This window comes from Castor canadensis, chromosome 13, assembly GCF_047511655.1.
Source record: "Castor canadensis chromosome 13, mCasCan1.hap1v2, whole genome shotgun sequence".
In the NCBI taxonomy this organism is placed as follows: domain Eukaryota; kingdom Metazoa; phylum Chordata; class Mammalia; order Rodentia; family Castoridae; genus Castor; species Castor canadensis.
This window is the reverse complement of record NC_133398.1, coordinates 90,297,569-90,320,915: the sequence shown is the minus strand read 5'-3', so window position 1 is coordinate 90,320,915 and position 23,347 is coordinate 90,297,569. Positions and strand designations below refer to the sequence as shown.

At 36.3% G+C, this 23,347-nt stretch overlaps 1 protein-coding gene across 10 annotated transcripts in view; it reads right to left on the bottom strand.

Annotated features, from left to right (window-relative positions):
* Positions 1-23,347, bottom strand: part of Agtpbp1 (ATP/GTP binding carboxypeptidase 1) — a 224,142-nt gene that overhangs the window by 149,850 nt on the left and 50,945 nt on the right. For 5 of the 10 annotated variants that reach the window (XM_074052257.1, XM_074052256.1, XM_020161708.2 and 2 more), the window contains exon 2: positions 8,981-9,045. The exons of 1 other annotated variant lie outside the window; for it this stretch is intronic. In XM_074052257.1, coding sequence (XP_073908358.1) covers positions 8,981-9,012 — 32 coding nt within the window. In that variant the 5' untranslated portion in view covers positions 9,013-9,045. Of the gene's footprint in view, positions 1-341; positions 414-8,980; positions 9,046-9,502; positions 9,608-17,390; positions 18,235-23,347 lie in introns of those variants that run through there. 4 more of the 10 variants (XM_074052258.1, XM_020161710.2, XM_074052261.1 and 1 more) reach the window with 4 other exon arrangements.

The window sequence follows — 23,347 nt, the reverse complement described above, 5'->3', positions numbered from 1 at the left end:
CACCAAGAACTTTATACACAGGCTTTAAAAAAGCTAAGCTAAACAAAAGCTAAAGAGACCATGTGACAATGCAAGTCTAAGGACCTAGACTTTAAGGGTTATGCTAATGCAGTTTTTAGACACAACTGCTGTTGTTTGACTGCAAGTCTGAGGGCAAAGACTTTAAGAGAGATTATGCTAAAGAAAAGCTAAGAGAAAACACAGGACAGAGCAAGTCTAAGGAAAGAGAATTTAAAGAACAGAAAAGAAGACTTTAGAAGGCAGGTTTTAAAGATAGAGAAAAGAAGCAGAGTAAAGAGAAGAGAAGTAAAAAAGCATCTCCATCCAAGAACCCAACATACCTGACCCCAGCTTTATGCACGTTTGTCTATCGCTTGTCCTTTCTGCATCTCCAGTCACCCCCAGTTAGGTCAGGAGGAACAAGGGCTCGTGAGAAAGCTTGCAAGAGATAAAAGTATTTAATAGCTATGTTGTGATAAGAAATAAATTTAAGAAGCCAGAGGGAGGGGTGGTACACATCTGTAATTCCAGCATTAAGGAGGCTGAAGCAGGAAGATCACAAGTTAGAGGCCAGCCCTGGTTACATAACAAAACCCAACCAAGGAAAAAAAGGGAAAGGGGACAAAGAGGGAATGGAAAAGGAGGAAGGAAGGAAAGAGGAATAGGGAGGGAACAGGAAAGGAAGAACAGGGAAGGGAAAAGAAGATATCAAAAAATGTGAAAAAAAAATAAATCAAAGGGAGCATTTGAAATCCATACATACTCAAGTCCCTTATATAAGCCTACACACACATCATGTGCACTTTAACTCATCTCTAGACTCTTTGTAATACATAATACAATTTAAATGCTATGCAAACAGCTCTTATACTACAATAGGGAATAATGACAAGAAAAAAGTCTGCACATATTCAATACAGGCACAACTCTCTTTTCAACACTTTTTGATCCATGGCTAGATGAATACACAGATGCAACACCTGCAGATCCAGAAGACTGTACTTTCAGAAGTGATAAAGATGTTGAATCATTTCTATCTATCTCAAGACATTTTACTGCATTCAGCCTTTCTCATAAAACAAGAAGACAAGAATTACTAGAAATTATAATTTCCTTTAGATAAAGAGCATTTGCAGTGATCCCAATTTGCAGTGAGCATTTGTTTTTGTTAGTCTAAAACACTCACAAAAAGATCAATAAATATCTACTGAAATATACTTTAAGACAAAAAAAAAAAACCTTACATTAGGAAATAGAGTTTTAAAAACTATAAGTAACTTCACGTCCTGATGAGCTATGTTCTAATAATTAGATAGTTTACTTAGTATAAATACATTGCTCATTTGATCTGATCGAAAAAGGAAGGTTGATATTCCCTTTTGAAACACATAAACAAAAAACATGCCTAACTCTCCTTCTACAGAAACTATAAAAGAATGTGAAAGAATGTAATTTGTTCTGGTATATCAAATAATTAATAAAGAAAAATCTTAACAATTTAAAGAACAAATCTTATCTGAATAAAGTACATGTACACTACTCACAATGTAACATACTTAGACCATACCTATAATGCAAAATTGCATACACATAAACAAAATACAACAGTGCTAACAAAGCAGAAACCTGGATTATTATTAATATTAATAAGCTGTATTTACTTATCCAGCCAGGTACTACATCGTCTTTGCAAGCTTATAATAGCATTGTCATCAAAATAATTTACAGATGAGAAAACAGGCACAATGGAGTTAAACAATCTGTTTAAGAATGTATACCTGAGAAAATTCCAATCCAGAATCAAGAGTTATCAGAATTTTAATTGCAACAAGTACCTGACTGCTAATTGGAAGAAATACAACCAGCAAAGATGACAGAATGTGTAGTAACTCTGGCATCAGTTTTTCTGTGAAGGGCCAGAGAGCATATATTTTAGGCCTTGTGGGCTGCAAATTTTCAACTTTAAAAATTTAGTGCAAAAATGGCCATACCACAATATGTGAATGAGTGGATAGGGCTGTATTCCAATAAAACTTTAATGCAGATTTTCCAAGATGACGGCTAGAGGGAGGAAGCAGAAAGCGTGCCTCCTAAAGTGAAATCTTGGAGAGACACTGGAGACACATCTTGTAGGCAAGGCCACCGAGAAGAGGCAAAACTTTGACCCCTCCACACCTCCAGCCAGCACAGAGCATCTCCACTTCACATTGAATGGAGAAACCAGGAGGGCCCCCATGCCGCAGCCAGTCATCTGCGCCCAGACAGCTTGGGAAGACGTGGACCACAAGGTGAGCTAATTGGTATGTGGTACTTCCACACACAACCCTGGGCCAGATCAGCATAGCCCCCTGGACAGACCAACCCCCACCCGGGAAAAAAGAGAACTGAGTAATAAGCAATAAGAACAATAAAGACATGTTGCAAACAGGGTGGGGGGCCCTGAGCACAGAAAGTAGGGAGGGGAATCCCTCCCAGAACTGTAAATAAATAAGCGGGGCCTGGCCAGAGAGGGTGGGTGCAGGGGCGTGCGCAAGCAACCAGGAGCAGGAAAGCTTGTGAGAGCAGTGGTGGGAGGAACACTCCACAGGAGAGGGAGAAAGATCCACTTCCTCGTAAACTGTAAATAAACACACAGGCCTGAGAAAGCGGGTGCAGTGTCACCTCCCCCAGTGTGCTTGGAAAGGGGAAAGCTTGTAGCAGTGGCTCACTGCACAGAACTCTGAGTAAACAAAGCCTGGAGGTGGGGACCAGGTGAGTGCTAAGCTCACCCAAGAGATCTGCATAAATAACACCACCAGCAACAGCAAGCTGACAGCAGCCAGCAGGTAAGCCACAGTCGCAGATAGCCATTCACAGACCTGTCTCCAGACTCTTTTTTTTCCTCTCTCCGTAGCTTTGATGAAAAAACAACCAAACTATACTGGCATGCTGAAAAACTTACTGAAACTGTATTGCATTTGAAATTGGGACACTTTGTGGGTCTTTTTTTTCTTGTTTTGTGCGGTTTGATTCTATTTTATGTTTCCCCTTTGATGAGACAACTAGAGAACAACATCTGAGGCACCATCTCCAGGAATGGAGGCTGAGGGACAAACACCAAAATTATTAAGACTGAAACTTCACTGCATTTGAACTTGGAGGTTTTGTTTGGTTTTTCCTTTAATCTTATTTATTTTTTATTTTTTATTTTATATTTTATTTTATTTTTTAATTATGTATATACATTTTTTCTTTCATTTACTTATTTTTTATTTATATTCATATCTTTATTCTTTTTATTTTTTATTTTCAACCCTCTCTCTATCACTCTAATGCCTTTCAACTTACACTTGATTACTACACTGTCTCTCCCTGTTTATATCTTTGAAACTTTATTTGCTTGTTTCTTTGGTTTTTGTTTCTACTTGATTATTTGTTTTTCCCTTTTCCTTTAACTTCTTTGCTTTCGGTCCCCTCTCACCCTTCCATTCTAAATATCACTAGTGTTATTATTACAGCCAGAAAATACTGAATTTCACACACTACAGGGACAATAACAACACCAAGGGCAATGATGGGAAGACAGAAAAAACAGGGAAACCAGTTTCCCCACAGCAAAAAATGAGTACAGGAACCAGAGGGAAATGAAGAAAATAGATTCTCAGATCCAGACTCCAACAAAATGAAGATAAACTATGCCAAAGAACCCAATACAGCTCACAAGAATAACTGAAAAAAAGACATGCTACAGGTACTCAATGAGAATTTTATAGAGATGATACTGGATATGGTCATCCAAAATGTACAGGAGACACTCAAGAAATTCCAAGACAACAAAATCAGAGAATTTGAAAAAGCAAAAGAAGAAATAAAGGAAACCATAGAAGCACTGTATAAACACCAAAGTGAAATAATGAACACGATTACTAAAGAGATAAATGAACTCAGGACAAAAATAGACAACATTAAAGAGGAAACAACCCAGGATATGGAAAACCTCAGAAAAAGAATGATGGGGTAAAAGAATGATGGGTAAACCCATCAAAATCACATCAGACTTCTCAACAGAAACATTAAAGGCAAGAAGAGCATGGGGTGAGATCTTCCAGGCACTGAATGAAAATAACTTCAACCCCAGGATACTCTACCCAGCAAAACTATCATTCAAAACAGATGGAGCAATAAAAGTCTTCCATGATAAGCAGAAACTAAAACAATATGTGACCACAAAGCCACCACTACAAAAGATTCTTCAAGGGATTCTGCACACAGAAAGTGAAACCCAACATAACCATAAAAGGACGGGCAGCACCAAACTACAGGAAAAGAAAAAGCAAGAAAGTAGAGAGTAACCTCAACTTAGGTACACACAATCAAACCTTCAAACAACTAAGACAACTAAATGACAGGAATCACACATACCTATCAGTACTAACACTTAATGTTAATGGACTTAATTCACACAAAAAGGCACCGTTTGATGAAATGGATTAAAAAGGAAGAGCCAACAATTTGTTGATTACAGGAGACCCATCTCACTGACAGAAATAAACATAGGCTTAGGATGAAAGGCTGGAAGAAGATTTACCAAGCCAACGGTCCCTGAAAACAGGCAGGAGTAGCAATACTTATCTCTGACAAAGTAGACTTCAAACCTACATTGATCAAATGAGATAAAGAAGGACATTCTATACTAATAAAAGGGGAAATAGACCAAAAGGAAATAACAATTATCAACCTATATGCAGCCAATGTCAACCCACCCAATTTCATCAAACATACCCTGAAAGGCTGAAAAGCATATATTAACTCCAACACAGTGGTTGTGGGAAACTTTAACACCCCATTATCATCAACAGATAGGTCATCCAAACAAAAAATCAATAAAGAAATTCAAGATCTAAAATATACAATAGATCAAATGTACCTACTTGTCTACAGAACATTTCATCCAACTTCTACACAATATACATTCTTCTCAGCAGCCCATGGAACCTTCTCCAAAATAGATCATATCCTAGGGCACAAAGCAAGCCTCAGGAAATATAAGAAAATAGAAATTATACCGTGCATACTATCTGATCACAATGCAATAAAACTAGAACTCAACAACAAAAGTGAAGACAAAAAACATGCAAACAGCTAGAAACTGAATAACTCATTACTTAATGAACATTGAGTCATTGATGAAATAAAAGAGGAAATTAAAAAGTTCCTGGAAGTTAATGAAAATGAAAACACAACCTACTGGAACCTATGGGACACAGCAAAGGCAGTCCTGAGAGGAAAGTGTATAGCCATGAGTGCATATATTAAAAAGACTGAAAGATCCAAATCAATGACCTAATGATACATCTCAAACTCCTAGAAAAACAACAAAAAGCAAATCCCAAAACAAATAGAAGGAGAGAAATAATAAAAATAAGAGCTGAAATCAACAAAATAGAAACCAAAAAAACCATACAAAGAATTAATGAAACAAAAAGTTGGTTCTGTGAAAAAATAAACAAGATCGACAGACCTTTGGCAAACTGGACTAAATGAGGAAAGAAAAAAATCCAAATTAGTAGAATCAGGAATGCAAAAGGGGAGATAACAACAAACACTATGGAAGTCCAGGAAATCATCAGAGACTACTTTGAGAACCTATATTCAAATAAATTTGAAAATCTTAAAGAAATGGACAGATTTCTAGATACATATGATCATCCAAAACTGAACCCAGAGGATATTAATCACCTGAATACATCTATATCACAAAATGAAATTGAAGCAGCAAACAAGAGAATTCCCTGCTGAATTCTATCAGAACTTTGAAGAAGAACTGATACCAACCCTCCTTAAACTGTTCCACAAAATAGAAAGGGAAGGAAAACTGCCTAACACATTTTATGAAGCCAGTATGACACTTATCCCAAAACCAGGCAAAGACACCTCTGAAAAGTAGAACTATAGGCCAATCTCCTTAACGAACATTGATGCAAAAATCCTCAATAAAATAATGGCAAATGAATTCAAGAACACATCAAAAAGATTATTCACCACGACCAAGTAGGCTTCATCCCAAGAATGCAGGGGTGGTTCAACATATGAAAATCAATAAACGTAATAAACCACATTAACAGAACGAAAGACAAAAACCACTTGATCATCTCAATAGATGCAGAAAAAGACTTTGATAAGCTCCAACACCATTTCATGATAAAAGCTCTAAGAAAACTAGGACGAAAAGGCAAGTATCTCAACATTATAAAAGCTATATATGACAAACCTACAGCCAGCATTATACTTAATGGAGAAAAACGGAAACCATTCCCTCTAAAATCAGGAACCAGACAAGGATGCCCACTATCTCCACTCCTATTCAACACAGTGCTGGAATTCCTAGCCAGAGCAATTAGGCAAGAAGAAGGAATAAAAGGAATACAAATAGGTAAAGAAACTGTCAAAATATCCCTATTTGTAGACAACATGATCCTATACCTTAAAGACCCAAAAAACTCTACTCAGAAGCTCCTAGACACCATCAATGGCTACAGCAAGGTAGCAGGATATAAAATCAACATAGAAAAATCATTAGCATTTCTATACACTAATAATGAACAAACTGAAAAAGAATATATGAAAACAATTCCATTTACAATAGCTTCAAAAAAAAATCAAATACCTAGGTGTAAACTTAACAAAAGATGTGAATGACCTCTATAAGGAAAACTATAAACTTCTGAAGAAAGAGATTGAGAAAGACTATAGGAAGTGGAGGGATCTCCCATGCTCATGGATTGGTAGAATCAACATAGTAAAAGTATCCATACTCCCAAAAGTAATCTACACGTTTAATGCAATTCCCATCAAAATTCCAATGACATTCATTAAAGAGATTGAAAAATCTACTGTGAAATTTATATGGAAACACAAGAGGCCACGAATAGCCAAGGCAATACTCAGTCAAAAGAACAATGCTGGAGGTATCACAATACCTGACTTCAAACTATATTACAAAGCAATAACAATAAAAACAGCATGGTACTGGCACAAAAACAGACATGAAGACCAGTGGAACAGAATAGAGGACCCAGATTTGAAGTAACACAACTATAACCAACTGGTCCTTGACAAAGGCGCTAAAAATATACGATGGAGAAATAGCAGCCTCTTCAACAAAAACTGCTGGGAAAACTGGTTAGCAGTCTGCAAAAAACTGAAACTAGATCCATGTATATCACCCTATACCAAGATTAACTCAAAATGGATCAAGGATCTTAATATCAGACCACAAACTCTAAAGTTGATACAGGAAAGAGTAGGAAATAGTAGGAGTTAGTAAGTATAGGTAAGATCTTCTCAATGGAACCCCAGCAGCACAGCAACTAAGAGATAGCATAGATAAATGGGACTTCATAAAACTAAAAAGCTTCTGCTCATCAAAAGAAATGGTCTCTAAACTGAAGAGAACACCACAGAGTGGGAGAAAATATTTGCCAGCTACACATCAGACAAAGGACTGATAACCAGAAATAAAGGGAACTTAAAAAACTAAATTCTCCCAAAACTAATGAACCAATAAAGAAATGGACAAGTGAACTAAACAGAACTTTCTCAAAAGAAGAAATTCAAATGGCCAAAAACACATGAAAAAATGCTCACCATCCCTAGCAATAAAGGAAATGCAAATTAAAACCACACAAAGATTCCACCTGACCCCTGTTAGAATAACTATCATTAGCAACACCACTAACAACAGGTGCTGGTAAGGATGCAGGGAAAAAGGAACTCTCTTACACTGTTGGTGGGAATGTAAACTAGTACAACCACTCTGGAAAAAAATTTGGAGGTTACTTAAAAAGCTAAACATTGATCTGCCATTTCATCCAGCAATACCACTGTGGGGGATATACCCAAAAGATTGTGACACAGTTTACTCCAGAGGCACTTGCACACCCATGTTTATTGCAGCACTATTCACAATAGCCAAGTTATGGAAACAGCCAAGATGCCCCACCACTGACGAATGGATCAAGAAAATGTAGTATCTATACACAATGGAATTTTATGCAGCCATGAAGAAGAACGAAATGTTATTATTTGCTGGTAAATGGATGGAATTGGAGAACATCCTTCTGAGTGAGGTTAGCCTGGCCCAAAAGACCAAAAATCGTATGTTCTCTCTCATATGTGGACTTTATATCAAGGGCAAACACAACAAGGGGATTGAACTTTGATCACAAGATAAAAGCAAGTGCACACAAGGGAGATATGAGGATAGGTAAGACACCTAAAAAATTAGCTAGCATTTGTTGCCCTCAACGCAGAGAAACTAAAGCAGATACCTTAAAAGCAACTGAGGCCAATAGGAAAAGGGGACCAGGAACTAGAGAAAAGATTAGATCAAAAAGATATTAACCTAGAAGGTAACACACATGCACAGGAAATTAATGTGAGTCAACTCCCTATATAGCTATCCTTATCTCAACTAGTAAAACCCCTTGTTCCTTCCTATTATTGCTTATACTCTCTCTTCAACAAAATTAGAGATAAGGGCAAAATAGCTTCTGCCAGGTATCGAGGGGGTTGGGGGGAGAGGGCGGGGGCGGAGTGGGTGGTAAGGGAGGGGGTGGGGGCAGGGGGGAGAAATGACCCAAGCATTGTATGCACATATGAATAATAAAAAAAATAAAAATTATAAAAAACAATTTTAATGCATGCACTAAAATTTGAGTTTCATATAGTTTTCATGCATCACAAAACATTATTTTAATTTTTTTAACAATTTAAAAGTGTAAAAACCATTCTTAGCTCAACAGCCACACAAAAATGGGAAGGAGACCAGATTTAACCCATGGGTCATGGTTGCTAACTCCTACTTTAACTGAAAAATTAAATATTAATAAAATAAATGTATAGCATACTATTAATCATATTTTAAGGTAATCAGCTTCAAGTAATTGTGTCATGTACTACTTCTATAATTTATATATATCAATGTGTAGAATTACAATACCTTTTCTCTGATACCACTTTTAACTTGCTCATCTTGAGTTACTTCATTTCACCATTGCAGATAATCTAGAAGAAAGACATAATATTAAAACACACAATTCTGTTTTCTATATATGTTACAAAAGTCATATAACTGATAGTTTTCATTACAGGCAACACAAAATAACACTGATAAAAACAGAATGAGCCTCACATGCTTCTGGCAGGTCACTTCAGTGTGCAATGTGTAACTTAAAATATCTAAAATGAACTAGACAATCAAAATCCTGGAGCTACAGAAGTACAAAAACCGAACATTTGAGAGAATCCAAGATGCTGACTAGAGGGAGGAAGCAGACAGCATAAGCTCCATAAATCAAAAATCTTGCTGAGATGCTGGAGCCACACTTGACAGAGAAAAACCGCCAAGAAGAAGCAAAATCTGACAGCCCAAGCCCCCAGCCCATACAAAGCTTCTCCACACAATGTTACACTACGAAAACAGGAGGGCTCCTGCACCACCAGACGCTGGCTCCAAACCTGCCTGGGTGATGCAGACCAACAGGTGAGCAAATAAGCAGCATGCTACTCCCACAGCCACCTCTGGGATAAACCAGCATAGCCCCCTGGACAGATGGACCCCCAGGCCCTGCAAAAAAAAACAAAAACAAAACTGAATAATAAACAAGGAACTGAAAAGGACATGCAGCAAAGAGGGCAGGGTGCTTTGAGTGTACCAGACAATTAACTCATTTTATGAAGCCCGTTTTACACTCATCCCAAAACCAGACAAGGACACCTCCACAAAGGAGAACTATAGGCCAATCTCCTCAATGAGTATCGATGCAAAAATCCTCAATAAAATAATGGCAAACTGAATCCAACAACACATCAGAAAGATCATTCACCATGACCAAGTCGGCTTCATCCCAGGGATGCAGAGGTGGTTCAACATACATAAATCTATAAATGTAATACAGCATATCAACAGAAGCAAAGACAAAAACCACTTGATCATCTCAATAGATGCAAAAAAAGCCTTCAACAAGATCTGACATCACTTCATGATAAAAGCTCTAAGAAAACTAGGACTAGAAGGACAGTACCTCAATAATATAAAGGCTATATAAGACAAACCTACAGGCAACATCATACTTAAACGGTGAAAAACTGAAATCATTTCCCCTAAAATCAGGAACGAGACAAAGGTGCACAATATCCCCACTCCTATTCAACATAGTACTGGAGTTCCTAGCCAGAGTAATCAGCAAGAAGAAGAAATAAAAGAATACAAATAGGTAAAGAAACTGTAAAAACACCCCTATTTGCAGCTGATATGATCCTATACCTTAAAGACCCAAAAAACTCTACCCAGAAACTCCTAGACATCAAAAACAGCTTCAGCAAGGTGGCAGGATACAAAATCAACTTGCAAAAATCATTAGCTTTTCTATACACCAACAATGAACAAATTGAGAAAGAATATATGGAAACAATTCCAATTACAACAGCCTCAAAAAAATCAAATACCTAGGAGTAAACTTAAAAAAGGATGTGAGTGACCTCTACAAGGATAATTACAAACCCCCAAAGAAAGAGACTGAGGAAGACTACAGAAGGTGAAGAGATCTCCTGTGCTCTTGGATTGGTACAATCAACATAGTAAAAATGGCTATACTACCAAAAGCAATCTACATGTTTAAGGCAATTCCCATCAAAATCCCAATGACATTCATCACAGAGATTGAAAAACCTACCCTAAAATTCATTTGGAAACACACACAAAAAAAAAAACCACAAATAGCCAAGGCAATACTCAGCAAAAAGAGCAGTGCTAGAGGTATCACAATACCTGACTTCAAACTATATTACAAAGCAATAGCAATAAAAAAACAGCATAGCATTGGCACAAAAACAGACATGAAGACCAGTGGAACAGAACAGAGGACCTGGATATGAATCCACACAGCTATGGCCACCTTATTTTTGACAAGAGTGCTAAAAATATACAATGGAGAAAAGACAGCCTCTTCAACAAAAACTGTGGGAAAACTGGTTAGCAGTCTGCAAATTACTGAAACTAGATCCATGTTTATCACCCTGTACTAGTATCAACTGAAAATGGATCAAGGACCTTCATATCAGACCCAAAACTCTGAAGTTTGTACAGAAAAGAGCAGGGAATACTCAGGAAGCAATAGGTATAGGTAAGGACTTCCTCAATAGAACCCCAGCAGTTCAGCAACTAGGAGAAAGTATGGACAAATGGGACTTCATAAAACTAAAAAGCTTCTGCACAACCAAAGAAATGGTTTCTAAACTTAAGACACCACCCACAGAGTTGGAGAAAATATTTGCCAGGTATACATCAGTCTAAGGACTAATAACCAGAATATATAGGGAACTCAAAAAACTGAATTCTCCCAAATTCAATGAACCAATAAGGAAATGGGCAACTGAACTAAACAGAACTTTCTCAAAAGAACAAATTCAAATGGCCAAAAATGCAAGAAAAAATGCTCACATTCTCTAGCCATAAAGGAAATTCAAATCAAAACCACACTAAGATTCCACCTCACCCCTGTTAGAATAGCCATCATAAAAACACCACTAACAACAGGTGTTAGCCAGGATGTGGGGGAAAAGGAACCTTCGTACACTGCTGGTGGGAATGCAAACGAGTGCAACCTCTCTGGAAAAAAATTTAGAGGCTTCTTAAAAATCTAAACATGTATCTGCCATATGATCCAGCAATCCCACTCCTGGAGATATATCCAAAGAAATACGACACAGGTTACTCCAGAAGCACTTTCATACCCATGTTTATTGCAGCGCTATTCACAACAGCCAAGTTATGGAAACAGCCAAGATGACCCACTACTGACGAATGGATTAAGAAAATGTGGTACTCATACACAATGGAATTTTACTCAGCCATGAAGAATGAAATCTTGTCATTCTCAAGTAAATGGATGGAACTCGAGAACATCATTCTGAGCAAGGTTAGCCAGGCTCAGAAAACCAAAAATCGTATGTTCTCCCTCATATGTGGACTTCAGAGCAAGGGCAAATACAGCAATGTGGTTGAACCTGGGTCACATGATAAGGGGAAAGCACACATGGGAGGTATGGGGATAGGTAAGAAACCCAAAACATGATAGTATTTGATGTCCCCACTGCAGAGGAACTAATACAGAAACCTTAAAGTGACAGAGGTCAATATGAGAAGGGGATCAAGAACTAGTGAAAAGGTCAGTTAGAGATGAATCAACTTGGGATGTAACACATTTGTACATGGAAGAAATGCTAGGAATCTCTCTGTTAGCTATCCTTATCTCAACTAGCAAAAACGCTTTATCTTTCTTATTATTGCTTATACTTTTTCTGTAACAAAACTGGAGATAAGGGCAAAACAGATTTTGCCTGGAAGCAAGGAGGGGTAAGGGGGAAGGGAGGGGGCAGGAGGCAGGGGGAAGAAATGGCCCAGACAATGTATGCACATGTGAATAAATGAATTTAAAAAAACAACAAAAAAAACGTAACAGTATATGATCACAGTGTTAAGATTTCCTTTGAGACAGTTCTAATAGTCCTCTTTAAAATAATCAAACTAACCATAGCAACCTGTGATTAATAAATTTATTGCCTACCATTCACACAGTAGCCAATGCTGGTAAATATGTTTGATTATTTCTATATAAAAACATTCTTAATAAACAGTAAATTGTTTTAAAAGAATAAAAAGCTTCTGTAACACTATCATATTTAATGCTTTCATCTTTGGAAAATATTTTTTATTGTGCTGGGTGGGGGTACATTGTGTCATTTACAAAAATTCTCTCATCTCCCTCCATCACTCTCCTTCATCCCATCCTCCCTCCATTCCTGGAACAGTTTTAACAGAGATCATTTTTCCATTTACATACATGTGTACACAGTATTATATACTTTATCAACCTTACATCTTGATTCACTAAGTTTTTCTAATTTTTCAGATTTACTTTAAAATTATTCACCCAAAAATACCCTGAATATCATTTAATTTTACATACCAATGTGTACTGAAGCATAATTCTAATATCACTAGAAAAGGAAACAATCAATGCTAATCTAACAAGTTAATCACATTTATGTAATATTTAGTAATGTTATATTTAAAGGTAAACAAACATGCAAAAAACAGGTTTCAAATTGTTTCACTTGTAGATTTAGAAGATTCAAGTATTCTGAGTGCTTTTCTTCAACAACAAACTACTGAATATAACACAAAAATTATTTTTCATTTTTCTCATCTCAAAAAAAGAAATATGACTATATAAAATGATAAATTTAAAACTGCTAACTAGTCTTTTCATTAATTGACTTATTTTTTAAATGATTATAAAGTCAAAGTACCTTTTCCAATTTTCAAATTAATTAAGAATCATAATATATCCAAAGAGAAGAGAAAAAAACTCTTGTGTTTTCAAAAACACTACTGCTGCATAAACAGAAAGTTAAGTCTTTTCTACTTTTTGAGTATATAAATTTCTCTAAAACTACAATAACAGTGCATCTCATGAAAAGGTTAGCTGTGAATCTTGTACATGTTTTTTTTTGTTTTTAGACAAGAGTCTATGTAGCCCAGAATGGATTTCAACTCTATATGTAGCTCAAGCTGACCTCAAACTCACAATCCTCCTATCTGAGCCTCCCAAGAAAAGGCATTATAGGCATGTATAATCATGCCTAGTTCTCACTGTAAATATCACTACAGTAGAAAAAATTAATGTTGGGTGCTTATATCATAGTCAAATCCATTTCAACACTTAAGAAATGACTCAAATTTCACAATAAAATACTTAACCAGAGGCATTTTTCTCCTCTCCCTCCCAGGACTGGATCAAAGCAGACAGTAAAGAAATAAAGTTATATTTAAACCTATAGTGACAAAATAGAAAACAAGGGTAAAAAAGGAAATGGACTCAGCCCAGAAGAACCTAGGAAACTGGGATCCCAAACACTCAGAAATGACAAAGCTAACTAAAACATCTTAATTGCTAATAACTTCCTACCTCCTCAACATCTCCATGCCCTACTATTGTAGAAAATACTCAACAATGAGGTACTGAACCTCTGGCAAATAATCTTCACTGAAGAAACTGACTAGCACAAAGAATTCTGTTTTGTGGGACTTAAGTGTCCCCTACAAAAAAGGCCAGCTCTCAACCCTATAATCCTAGGGCTAACCAATGTGTTCCTCACACACTGCTTTTTACTGCTGAAGCCTGAGGCCAGAGTACTTCAGAGTAAAGGAAAAACCTTTGTGTTGTGAAAGTTTAAAAGTGTTCAGTACATATGGTGTAATAGAAAGACCAGGCAAGCACCTAGAAGCAGAAGGGTTACATGTCACCAAGTCCATGGTTTTGCCAGACAGCCATGACAAAGCAAGAGGGGGCAATGAAGCTAACAGCATGTGTAAGAGTGACTACAATAACTAACCACAGAACTGAGGTTCCATTCCTTTCCTTTTATTGGATCATCTTCATCACCATAAAATCAATGTTGCTACTTCTGTATATCAGGGGAGGGGATAATAAAACTTTCATGCTCCCTTTCCCCAACTCAGCTACTGAACGTTGTTCATACATATGATCAACAAGACCTCTCTTTCCATTCTCTCTCATACACACTGCAATCAGGTTTTCTCCCCCTACTCCATCAATACTGCTTCTGTCAGAAACCAGTGACTTCCATGTTATGAAATCCAACTATCAATTACCAGTCATCTTACTTACAGACTCAGCAGCATTCAATACAGCTGACCAAGCCTTCTTGTTGGAAATACTTTTCTTCATTTGGTCACATCTCGTTTCTGCCTATCTCACTGAAAACTTCTAAGCTGCCTTTACTAAAAGGCCCAGGGTTCAGCTCTTTCTTGACCTCTTATAACCATAGTCTCTTCATTAATATCTCACCTAGTTTCATGACCACTCAAACATCTCACTTAATGTCTTATAATATTACAACTTAACAAATTCACTGATCTTTTGACCTTCCCTTCTAAGCATGTTTTGCCCTTACTTTCTTCCTCTGATTTAAAAATAATTTTGTATCTGTCCAATTGCTCAGCCCAAAACCTTGGCTTCATCCTTGTCTCCTGTTTTATTCCCATTATGCAATCCATCAGGAAGTCCTGCTGTTTCTACTTTCAAAATGTATTGAGAATCTGATGACTTCACCACCTACAGCCACAATCATGTCACCATTATCACTAGTCTTTCCTCTCACTTTGCCCCACCATACTCCATCCCCCATTGTTTATTCTCAACACAACATTCTGAACAATCCTTTTAAAATCTTGAAGAGGGATGGCAGAGTGGCTCAAGTGGTAGAGCGCCTGTCTGGTAAGCTTGAGGCTCTGAGTTCAATCCCCAGTACCACCAAAAAAAAAAAAAAAAACCTTGGAAAAAAAACAACCATAGGTGGAAAGTTCTTCATCACACAGCTCAAAAGCTGCAATGCTGTCTATTTCACTGGCACCAAGAGCCCTAAGAGAATACCCCTAGTCATTACCAACCTGATTTCAGCCCCTATCTACAACTCCACTGGCTCACTCATTTTGTCAGCATGTTTGGTTGAGCTTCTTGGCTTTCCTCCAACATGCCAGGGTCAGTCTCGCCTTAGTGCCTTTGCTCAAGCTATTCCTTTGGCCTGGAATGTGTTCTGCCAGATATCCTAATCACTAATTCTGTCTTTCTCTTTTTTGCTCAAAAATGACCTTTTCAATAGAGCCTATTGCAAGGATCCCATTTAATACTATAAGCCACATCTAGACCCTAGAAAACCCATCGCCCTTGCCTCCTTTGCCTTCTTCCAGAATACTTATTGCTGTCTCATTTAGGATAATTAAAAAATACCTGAATATTTTTCCCATGCTGTGGATGCTAGTGTTCCTCCAAAACTGATGTGATGATATCTTAACCACCAAGGTGATAGTATTGGGGGAAGGGCCTTTGGAAGATAATTAGGTTATAAAAGTGGAGCCCTTAAAGTAGTAATTAGTATCCTTATAGAAGAAACCTCTGAAAGCTAGCTTGCCTCTTCTACCATGGGAGATCCATGAACCATATAATGAGCCCTCAACCAAATACATAATCTGCCAGTTTTTTGATCTTAGACTTCCCAGCCTCCAGTATTGTCAGTAAAAACTTCCACTGTTTATTACATTACCCAGTTTAGTGAATTTTGTTGTAGCAGTCAAATGGAATAGGATGATTTTGAAAATTGTTATTCCTAAGTGATGTCTTTATGAAGACATGTCAAAATCAACTTTTAAGGAACAAAATCAGTTTCTTCTTGTAAATCTGCAAGTGTTCAGTACATGTGTCATCATACTACATAAATCTTGCAATCTAATTCACCCCAGATCTTTAGCAGCTTATCACTACCAATGACTACAAATGCAACCATAATCAATTCCTTTATTTCCTCAAGGTTATAAGAAAAAAGTGGTAGAAATCCAAGGATCTTAATGTAACCAGGTAAGAAGTCACATGATATGATATCTAATATTTCAGTGGTCCCTAATTGACTTTTAATCACTCTGTAAACTAGATTAAGTATTTAACAATGTATATTGTTCATTATCTCTCTCCACTAGAATTTAAGTTCTTAAATTTAAGTTTAAATTTAAGTTCTAGAATTTAAGATCTTTGCTTTGGTCACTAAATGCCTCTCAAACACCTAGAACAGTGCCAACACATGGCAGGTACTAAATAAATATTTGAATAACAAACCAATGTTTTAAAGTTTTCTTTTAAGAAAATTTTACTTACACAAATGATTAAGAAAATCTTCAGTTTTGAAAATCCAATAATATGGTAAATATAGTATATTGCACATAATATCTATCCTAAGTTCCCATGGAGTGCCTGTTATTTCAGAAGCTTAAAAGTTAAATATATGTATATGCCAGACTTCCCTACAGCTGAAGTTTCTGGTGTTATTTGAGTTCATTAATTTGTGAGAGACTTAGAAGATGGAAAGTCAGGCAAAGGATACCTAGCTCCACACACAAGCACAGATGTAAGTAAACATGTTTAGTTGTCTACAGCAGTATATGCAGACACCCAGAGTCAAGTCCAAGGTGGATCCACAATATGCTACTAAGGTTCTTTAAGAGATCACAGTTTTAAATGTTTTTAAGCTTTTTTTTTTTTAACTTTTATACAACAAGCAATGGCAGTATTCGCAGTACATGAGCACCCACCGGAACAGTTTTGTTAGAAATCAGCCATAGTACCAGTAGGACTGTGCTCCTTTGGTTGGAGGTAACCCTGATAACTGGAGGCTGCACTGCATAGGAGAAGGATGGAATGCTTCCCCCACCTCTCCAAAAAAGACATAAAAATAGCCAACAGGTTTATGAAAAGGTACACAACATCACTTACCAGGGAAGAGCAAACCACGACATTGCCTCACACCGGCTAGAGCGGCTATTTTGAAAAAGACAAGAGGCTTGCATGTTATTTCATGTTTCCTCCAGAGTACAAAGATTGAGAGGGTCTGGTCTAGTCACAAATAAGCAGAGCTGATGCAGACCAGAGCATTGGTCCACAGCTAATAAGTACATTTAGCAGGAGGTTCCTGATCACAATAGCCTCCTGACCTCAACAGTTTTCTAATTGTGAAATAACAGTGTGGTTTCAGAAACAATGCTCTAGAAGCAATTTCACAATTAAGCAGGAAGCTTCTTAATCATGACAGATAATTCTCTGTTTCCTCGTTCTGTGCTAAGATTTTTGGGTGTTGTTCCTTAAAGTTCAACCTACAATCTTTCTTCAGCTCTCCTAACAATGCTGCAAGCCACTTAATACCTGTGCCAGATATTGATTTATTGCCTCTTATCTCCAAATTCATCATTTTTCTTGGCTCTTAAATTTTTTTTCTTTTCCCATTGGCATATTAAGCTTTTTCAGTAGAGGGCATTGGAAAAACACTGCAAGGAAAAGGATTTAACTTCCTGGTTCCAGGTCATTCACTTGGTGATAACAGGCAAAGCATCTCCAGGGCCCCACTCCTGAAACAAGGATAGTTTCTCTGCTCTCAGGCTCCTGCAGCATATACAGCTTCACCAAGAGCCCAGGCAGTTCTGCAGCAAGAGTGCCTCTGATGAGATAACCCAAACTGATACATTCCAACAAGTCTTTAATTATTTGTCCACAGTAAGCCTCCTCTGGTTAGGATAGAATGGATTCTTTCTCTACAACTAAATCTTCTCTGGTTTCTTTTTAAATAAGTTATTTAAGCAAGGAAGAATATCCTCAGAGATGACATAAAGCTGTGATGTCAACTATTTTTTATAGTTTAATACTTTACAACTATGAGAATGGTTGTAATAAAAAAGATAACAACAGGTAGAGAAACTGAAACTTTTACACTTTGCTGATAGGAATGTAAAATAGTACAGCTGCTTTGGAAATAGTCTAGCAGCAACTCAAAAGGCTGACCATACAGTTGCTATATAACTAAGCTATTTCACTACTAGGTATATAACCCCCAAAATTTAAAACTTTTGTCCACACAAAAGCTTGCATGAATGTTCATATTATTATTCATAATAATCAAAAAGTGGAGATGATCCAAATGCACATTATTCACTGACAATAAAGGATGAAGTACTGAGTACACACAGGCTATCCAGAATGAACCTTGAATACACTAGTTAGGCCCAGTTCATATGAAACATACAAAATAAGTAAAGCTATAGAAACAGGAAGTAAGTTAGTGGTTGCATTCAAAAATAGGAGTCAAGGAGGTTGCAAGATAATGGCTAAGAGGGGTGGGATTTATATTGGGGGTAATAAATAAGTCTAAAATTGTCCCTGGTGATGGTTCTATAACTCTGAATATACTAAAGGCATACTTTATAGAACTATATTGTATGGTATGTAAGTTATATTTCAATAAAACTGCATTTAAAAAGTCTCTGTGGAAACTTTCATAATTCAACCATTCCTAAATTAAGGCTTGAATTTATTCTGCCACAGTGCCTGTTTCCCCTGAGGGACTACAATGACCTTTGTCACAAAAGCAAAATTACAGACCCACCTAGCTCTTTGGAGATCTGAGTTATTTATCTATCAGAAATAAAAAAGCTGCACTATTTTTTAATTAGGAAGTGACATGCATAGCCAAGGTTAAGATCTGCTACTAATGGTTACATTCTTAGGTCAGCCAATTAAACACTAACTGGAATATTAACTCCATCTTTTATGCCTAGCCTCTATTTTAAAGCTTAGCCTGCAATGAAATGCTTTACAACTATGAGAATGATTGTAATAAAAAGAATAAAATAATAACAAGTGGAGAAATTGGAACTTTTACACTTTGCTTAAGCATTTCCTAATGAGAAAGGAGTTGACTTTTATATATTTAATGGTGGCTATTATTGGAATTAAATGCGGAAATTTGATCTTATTGGCAGAAAATCATAAAGCAGTATCAACCTGCTCTAGGTAGCCTATACTTAAGAAAAAGCAAGCAGTTTTGTCTACTATAGTGCAAAAATAAGACAAATTTTTAATCCTCTGAATTTTTGAGGTTATTCTGATCATTTTCAGTAACATCTAGTTCCAGAGCACACAGAATCTAAAAACTGAAACTCTGTTCTCACTGACTTAAAACTGAAATTAAGCTAATCAGTCAGGCATTAAACACACATAAACATGCACACATGCACCACACATCAGAATTTCATATACTTTAGCTGTCCTAATTTTCATTCTGCAAAAAACAAAAAAACTTCAGAAGAAATACTGATGCCTAAAATTAACACTGTATACTCTACAAATATAAACATTTCAAATATGCATGCTTTTAAACTTCCCACCAAGATAGAGTCTTCCTATGTTGCCCAGACTGGTCTTGAACTCCTGGGCTTACATGATCCTCCTGCCTCAGAGTAGCCTCAGAGAATCTACAGGTACACACCATACACACCACCATGCCCAGTTCTACATTTTTTTTTAAGTTAGACAATCTGCTAGAAAAAAAATGCAAGGAAACATACACAGCTCACACTCAAAAGTCCAATCTAAATCATTTAAATACCATCTGAGGAAAGAGTTCCTTTAACTTTCCTTGCAGAACAACTTCACTGTTTTACTCTCATCTTTTTACAAATGGATCTCCCTGCAAAATATCATTAGGCAAAAAGTTTCCACTGTTCGAAACTTCTGTGAGACATTACTCTAATGAACAATGACAACTTTACTCTTAAATACTAGAATTGCTCTTATTGGAGTGAGTGTGGGCAACTAGGGAAAGAATGTAGTTGAAGAAAATCTAGGTAGATGGCTCCACAAGGGAGGTCAGGGAAACAAGAACACTGAAAAGGCATCATCTTTTGACAAAGGTTTCATGATCTAAAAGGAAACCACTTTTGGAAAACACATTCAAAGGAAACTACTATTCCTCCATACTGGCTATGTCAATGTAATGGAAAGCTGCAAATCCTGAGTATTTAATATGAACATGCCAAAGAAGATGTCCATAACCTTGGTAACATGATTAAAGGAAAAAGCGAGACATTTCAATGGAAGAAGGTAAATAGTACCTGCAGTTTAAAGGCAAAAGGATTAACATTCCCTACAGAGACTATTACCTCAGCCTAGCATCCAAATTAAAAGATAAACATATATATTGGATTATGGTTTATGTTATATTAACCTTGTCTAAATGATTATATTAAGGTATAGATTTTCATCGTTTCTTTACTCGTGGAACATTCAGTGATGTTATGAATGTTTTAGCCCAATCTGCACACAAATTTATTGTTGCCATTATTCTATTTTAAAAAGTAAAGCATAAAAAGCTTACATCCTAAAATCTTTCCTGACCATGTATGCTCAATAAAAATAAACAAGATTGGATGGCTCACACATTACTCCGTAAAAGATGTTCAGACACATGTAAAAGGTTTAATTTGTTTTGGTATGTAACATTTTAATTTCTCTACAAATAAATAGGGTCTTATTGTTTGATGATCAGATCTAATTACTCTTCAACTAAATATCTAAAATAACTTTTCCCCCAACCCAGAAGTTAGCCATCTATTTTTACACTTAAATGCCAAATTTTCTAAGTCTATACTGGTGATAGATAAAATTAAAATTCTTACTTGAAACATTCTGCCTCTAACCTATGGCCTAAAAAAAAGAAAAAGAAAAAAGGGGGATTGGAGGGAGTCCCATAACCCATCAGCTCTCACTATTATCCCAATAAAAATTGACGTATATGGGAAATAAAAAAGCAATAACACACACAGCAAACAGTTCTAAAACAGCATTAAGTCCCTCCTTATCAGTAACTACTTTAACTTAAAAGAATGAAATTCACCAATTAAAAGACAGAGATTGCTAGAATGGATAATGAAACATGATCCAACTTTATACAGTCTGCAAGATACTGACTTTAAATCCAAAGGCATAAATAAGTTCAAAGTGAAAGGATGGAAAAATATATTCTTGCAAATTAGTAACCAAGAAAGCAGGAATGTCTATAGTAATATCAGACAAAATAGATCTTAAAGCAAAAAGAAAAAAAATTCAAAAAAGGCTATCAAAGTCAAAGTATAAGATATATTAATAAAAGATTCAAAAGAGCAAGAAATATTGTGATTAGAAATATTTACACACCTAATAACAGAACATAAAAAGTAAAATTTGGTAGAATTAAGAGAAAAAACAGTTTTATAATAGTAGTTGGAGACCTCAATACCCTACTATCAATAAGGACAGAAAAATCAGGCAGAAGAAAGAACATTTAAATACAATAAAGCCAAGTAACAGATACATACACAACACTGTACCCAACAACAGAATACACATTCTTCTCAAACATACATAGGGTACTCTCTGGGAAAGACAATATATTTGACTACAAATTGTCAATAGATTTTAAACAATATTTATATAAAGCATCTTCTCTAATACCAAAAAAAGAAAAAGATAGAAATCAGTAAATGGAAAATTCACAAATTTATGGAAATTAAACAACACATTCTTAACCAAAGGATCAAAGAAGAAATCACAGGGAAATTTAAAAAATAAACACAAATGAAAGGAAAAACATGACATATCAAAATTTATAGGATGCCAAAAAAACAGTACTAAGAGGGAAATTCGTAGCTATAAGCACTTAAAAAAAGATCTGAAATCAATCACCTAACTTTAAGAACTAGAAAAATAAAAAACTAAACCCAAAGCTTAAAGAAAGAAGGAAAAAATAGAATAGGGCACAAATAAACAAAATAGAGACTAGAATAACACAGAAAATTGAAAAATTCAAAACTGATTCTTCAAAAAGATTAACAAATTTGAAAAACCTTTAGCAAGAGTAAGAGGAAAAAACAGAATCAAATTAGTAAAATCAATGCAAGAGGCCTCCAGGACACCAAACAGACCAGATCAAAATAGAACTACTCCACGACATATCATCATTAAAACAACAAGTTCAGAAACTAAGGAAAGAATATTGAAGGCTGCAAGAGAGAAAAAACAAGTAACATACAAAGGTAAACCCATCAAAATCACAGCAGACTTCTCAACTGAAACGTTAAAAGCAAGAAGAGCGTGGGGTGAGATCTTCCGGACACTGAATGAAAATAACTTCAACCCCAGGATACTCTACCCAGCAAAGCTATCATTCAAAATAGATGGAGCAATAAAAGTCTTCCATGATAAGCAGAAACTAAAACAATATGTGACCACAAAGCCACCATTACAAAAGATTCTGCAAGGGATCCTGCACACAGAAAGTGACACCCAACTTAACCATGAAAAGGCAGGCAGCACCAAACCACAGGATAAGAAAAAGCAAGACAGTAGAGAGTAACATCAAGTTAGGTACACACAATCAAACCTTCTAACAACTAAGATAACTAAATGGCAGGAATCACCACATACCTATCAGTACTAACACTTAATGTTAATGGACTTAATTCACCCATCAAAAGACACCGTTTGACAAAATGGATTAAAAAAGAAGATCCAACAATTTGTTGCTTACAGGAGACTCATCTCACCGACAGAAATAAGCATATGCTTAGGATGAAAGGCTGGAAGAAGATTTACCAAGCCAATGGCCCCCGAAAACAAGCAGGAGTAGCAATACTTATCTCTGACAAAGTAGACTTCAAACCTACATTGATCAAACGAGATAAAGAAGGACATTCCATACTAATAAAAGGGGAAATAGACCAAAAGGAAATAATAATCATCAATCTGTACGCACCCAATGTCAACGCACCCAATTTCATCAAACATACCCTGAAAGACCTAAAAGCATATATAAACGCCAACACAGTGGTTGTGGGAGACTTTAACACTCCATTATCATCAATAGA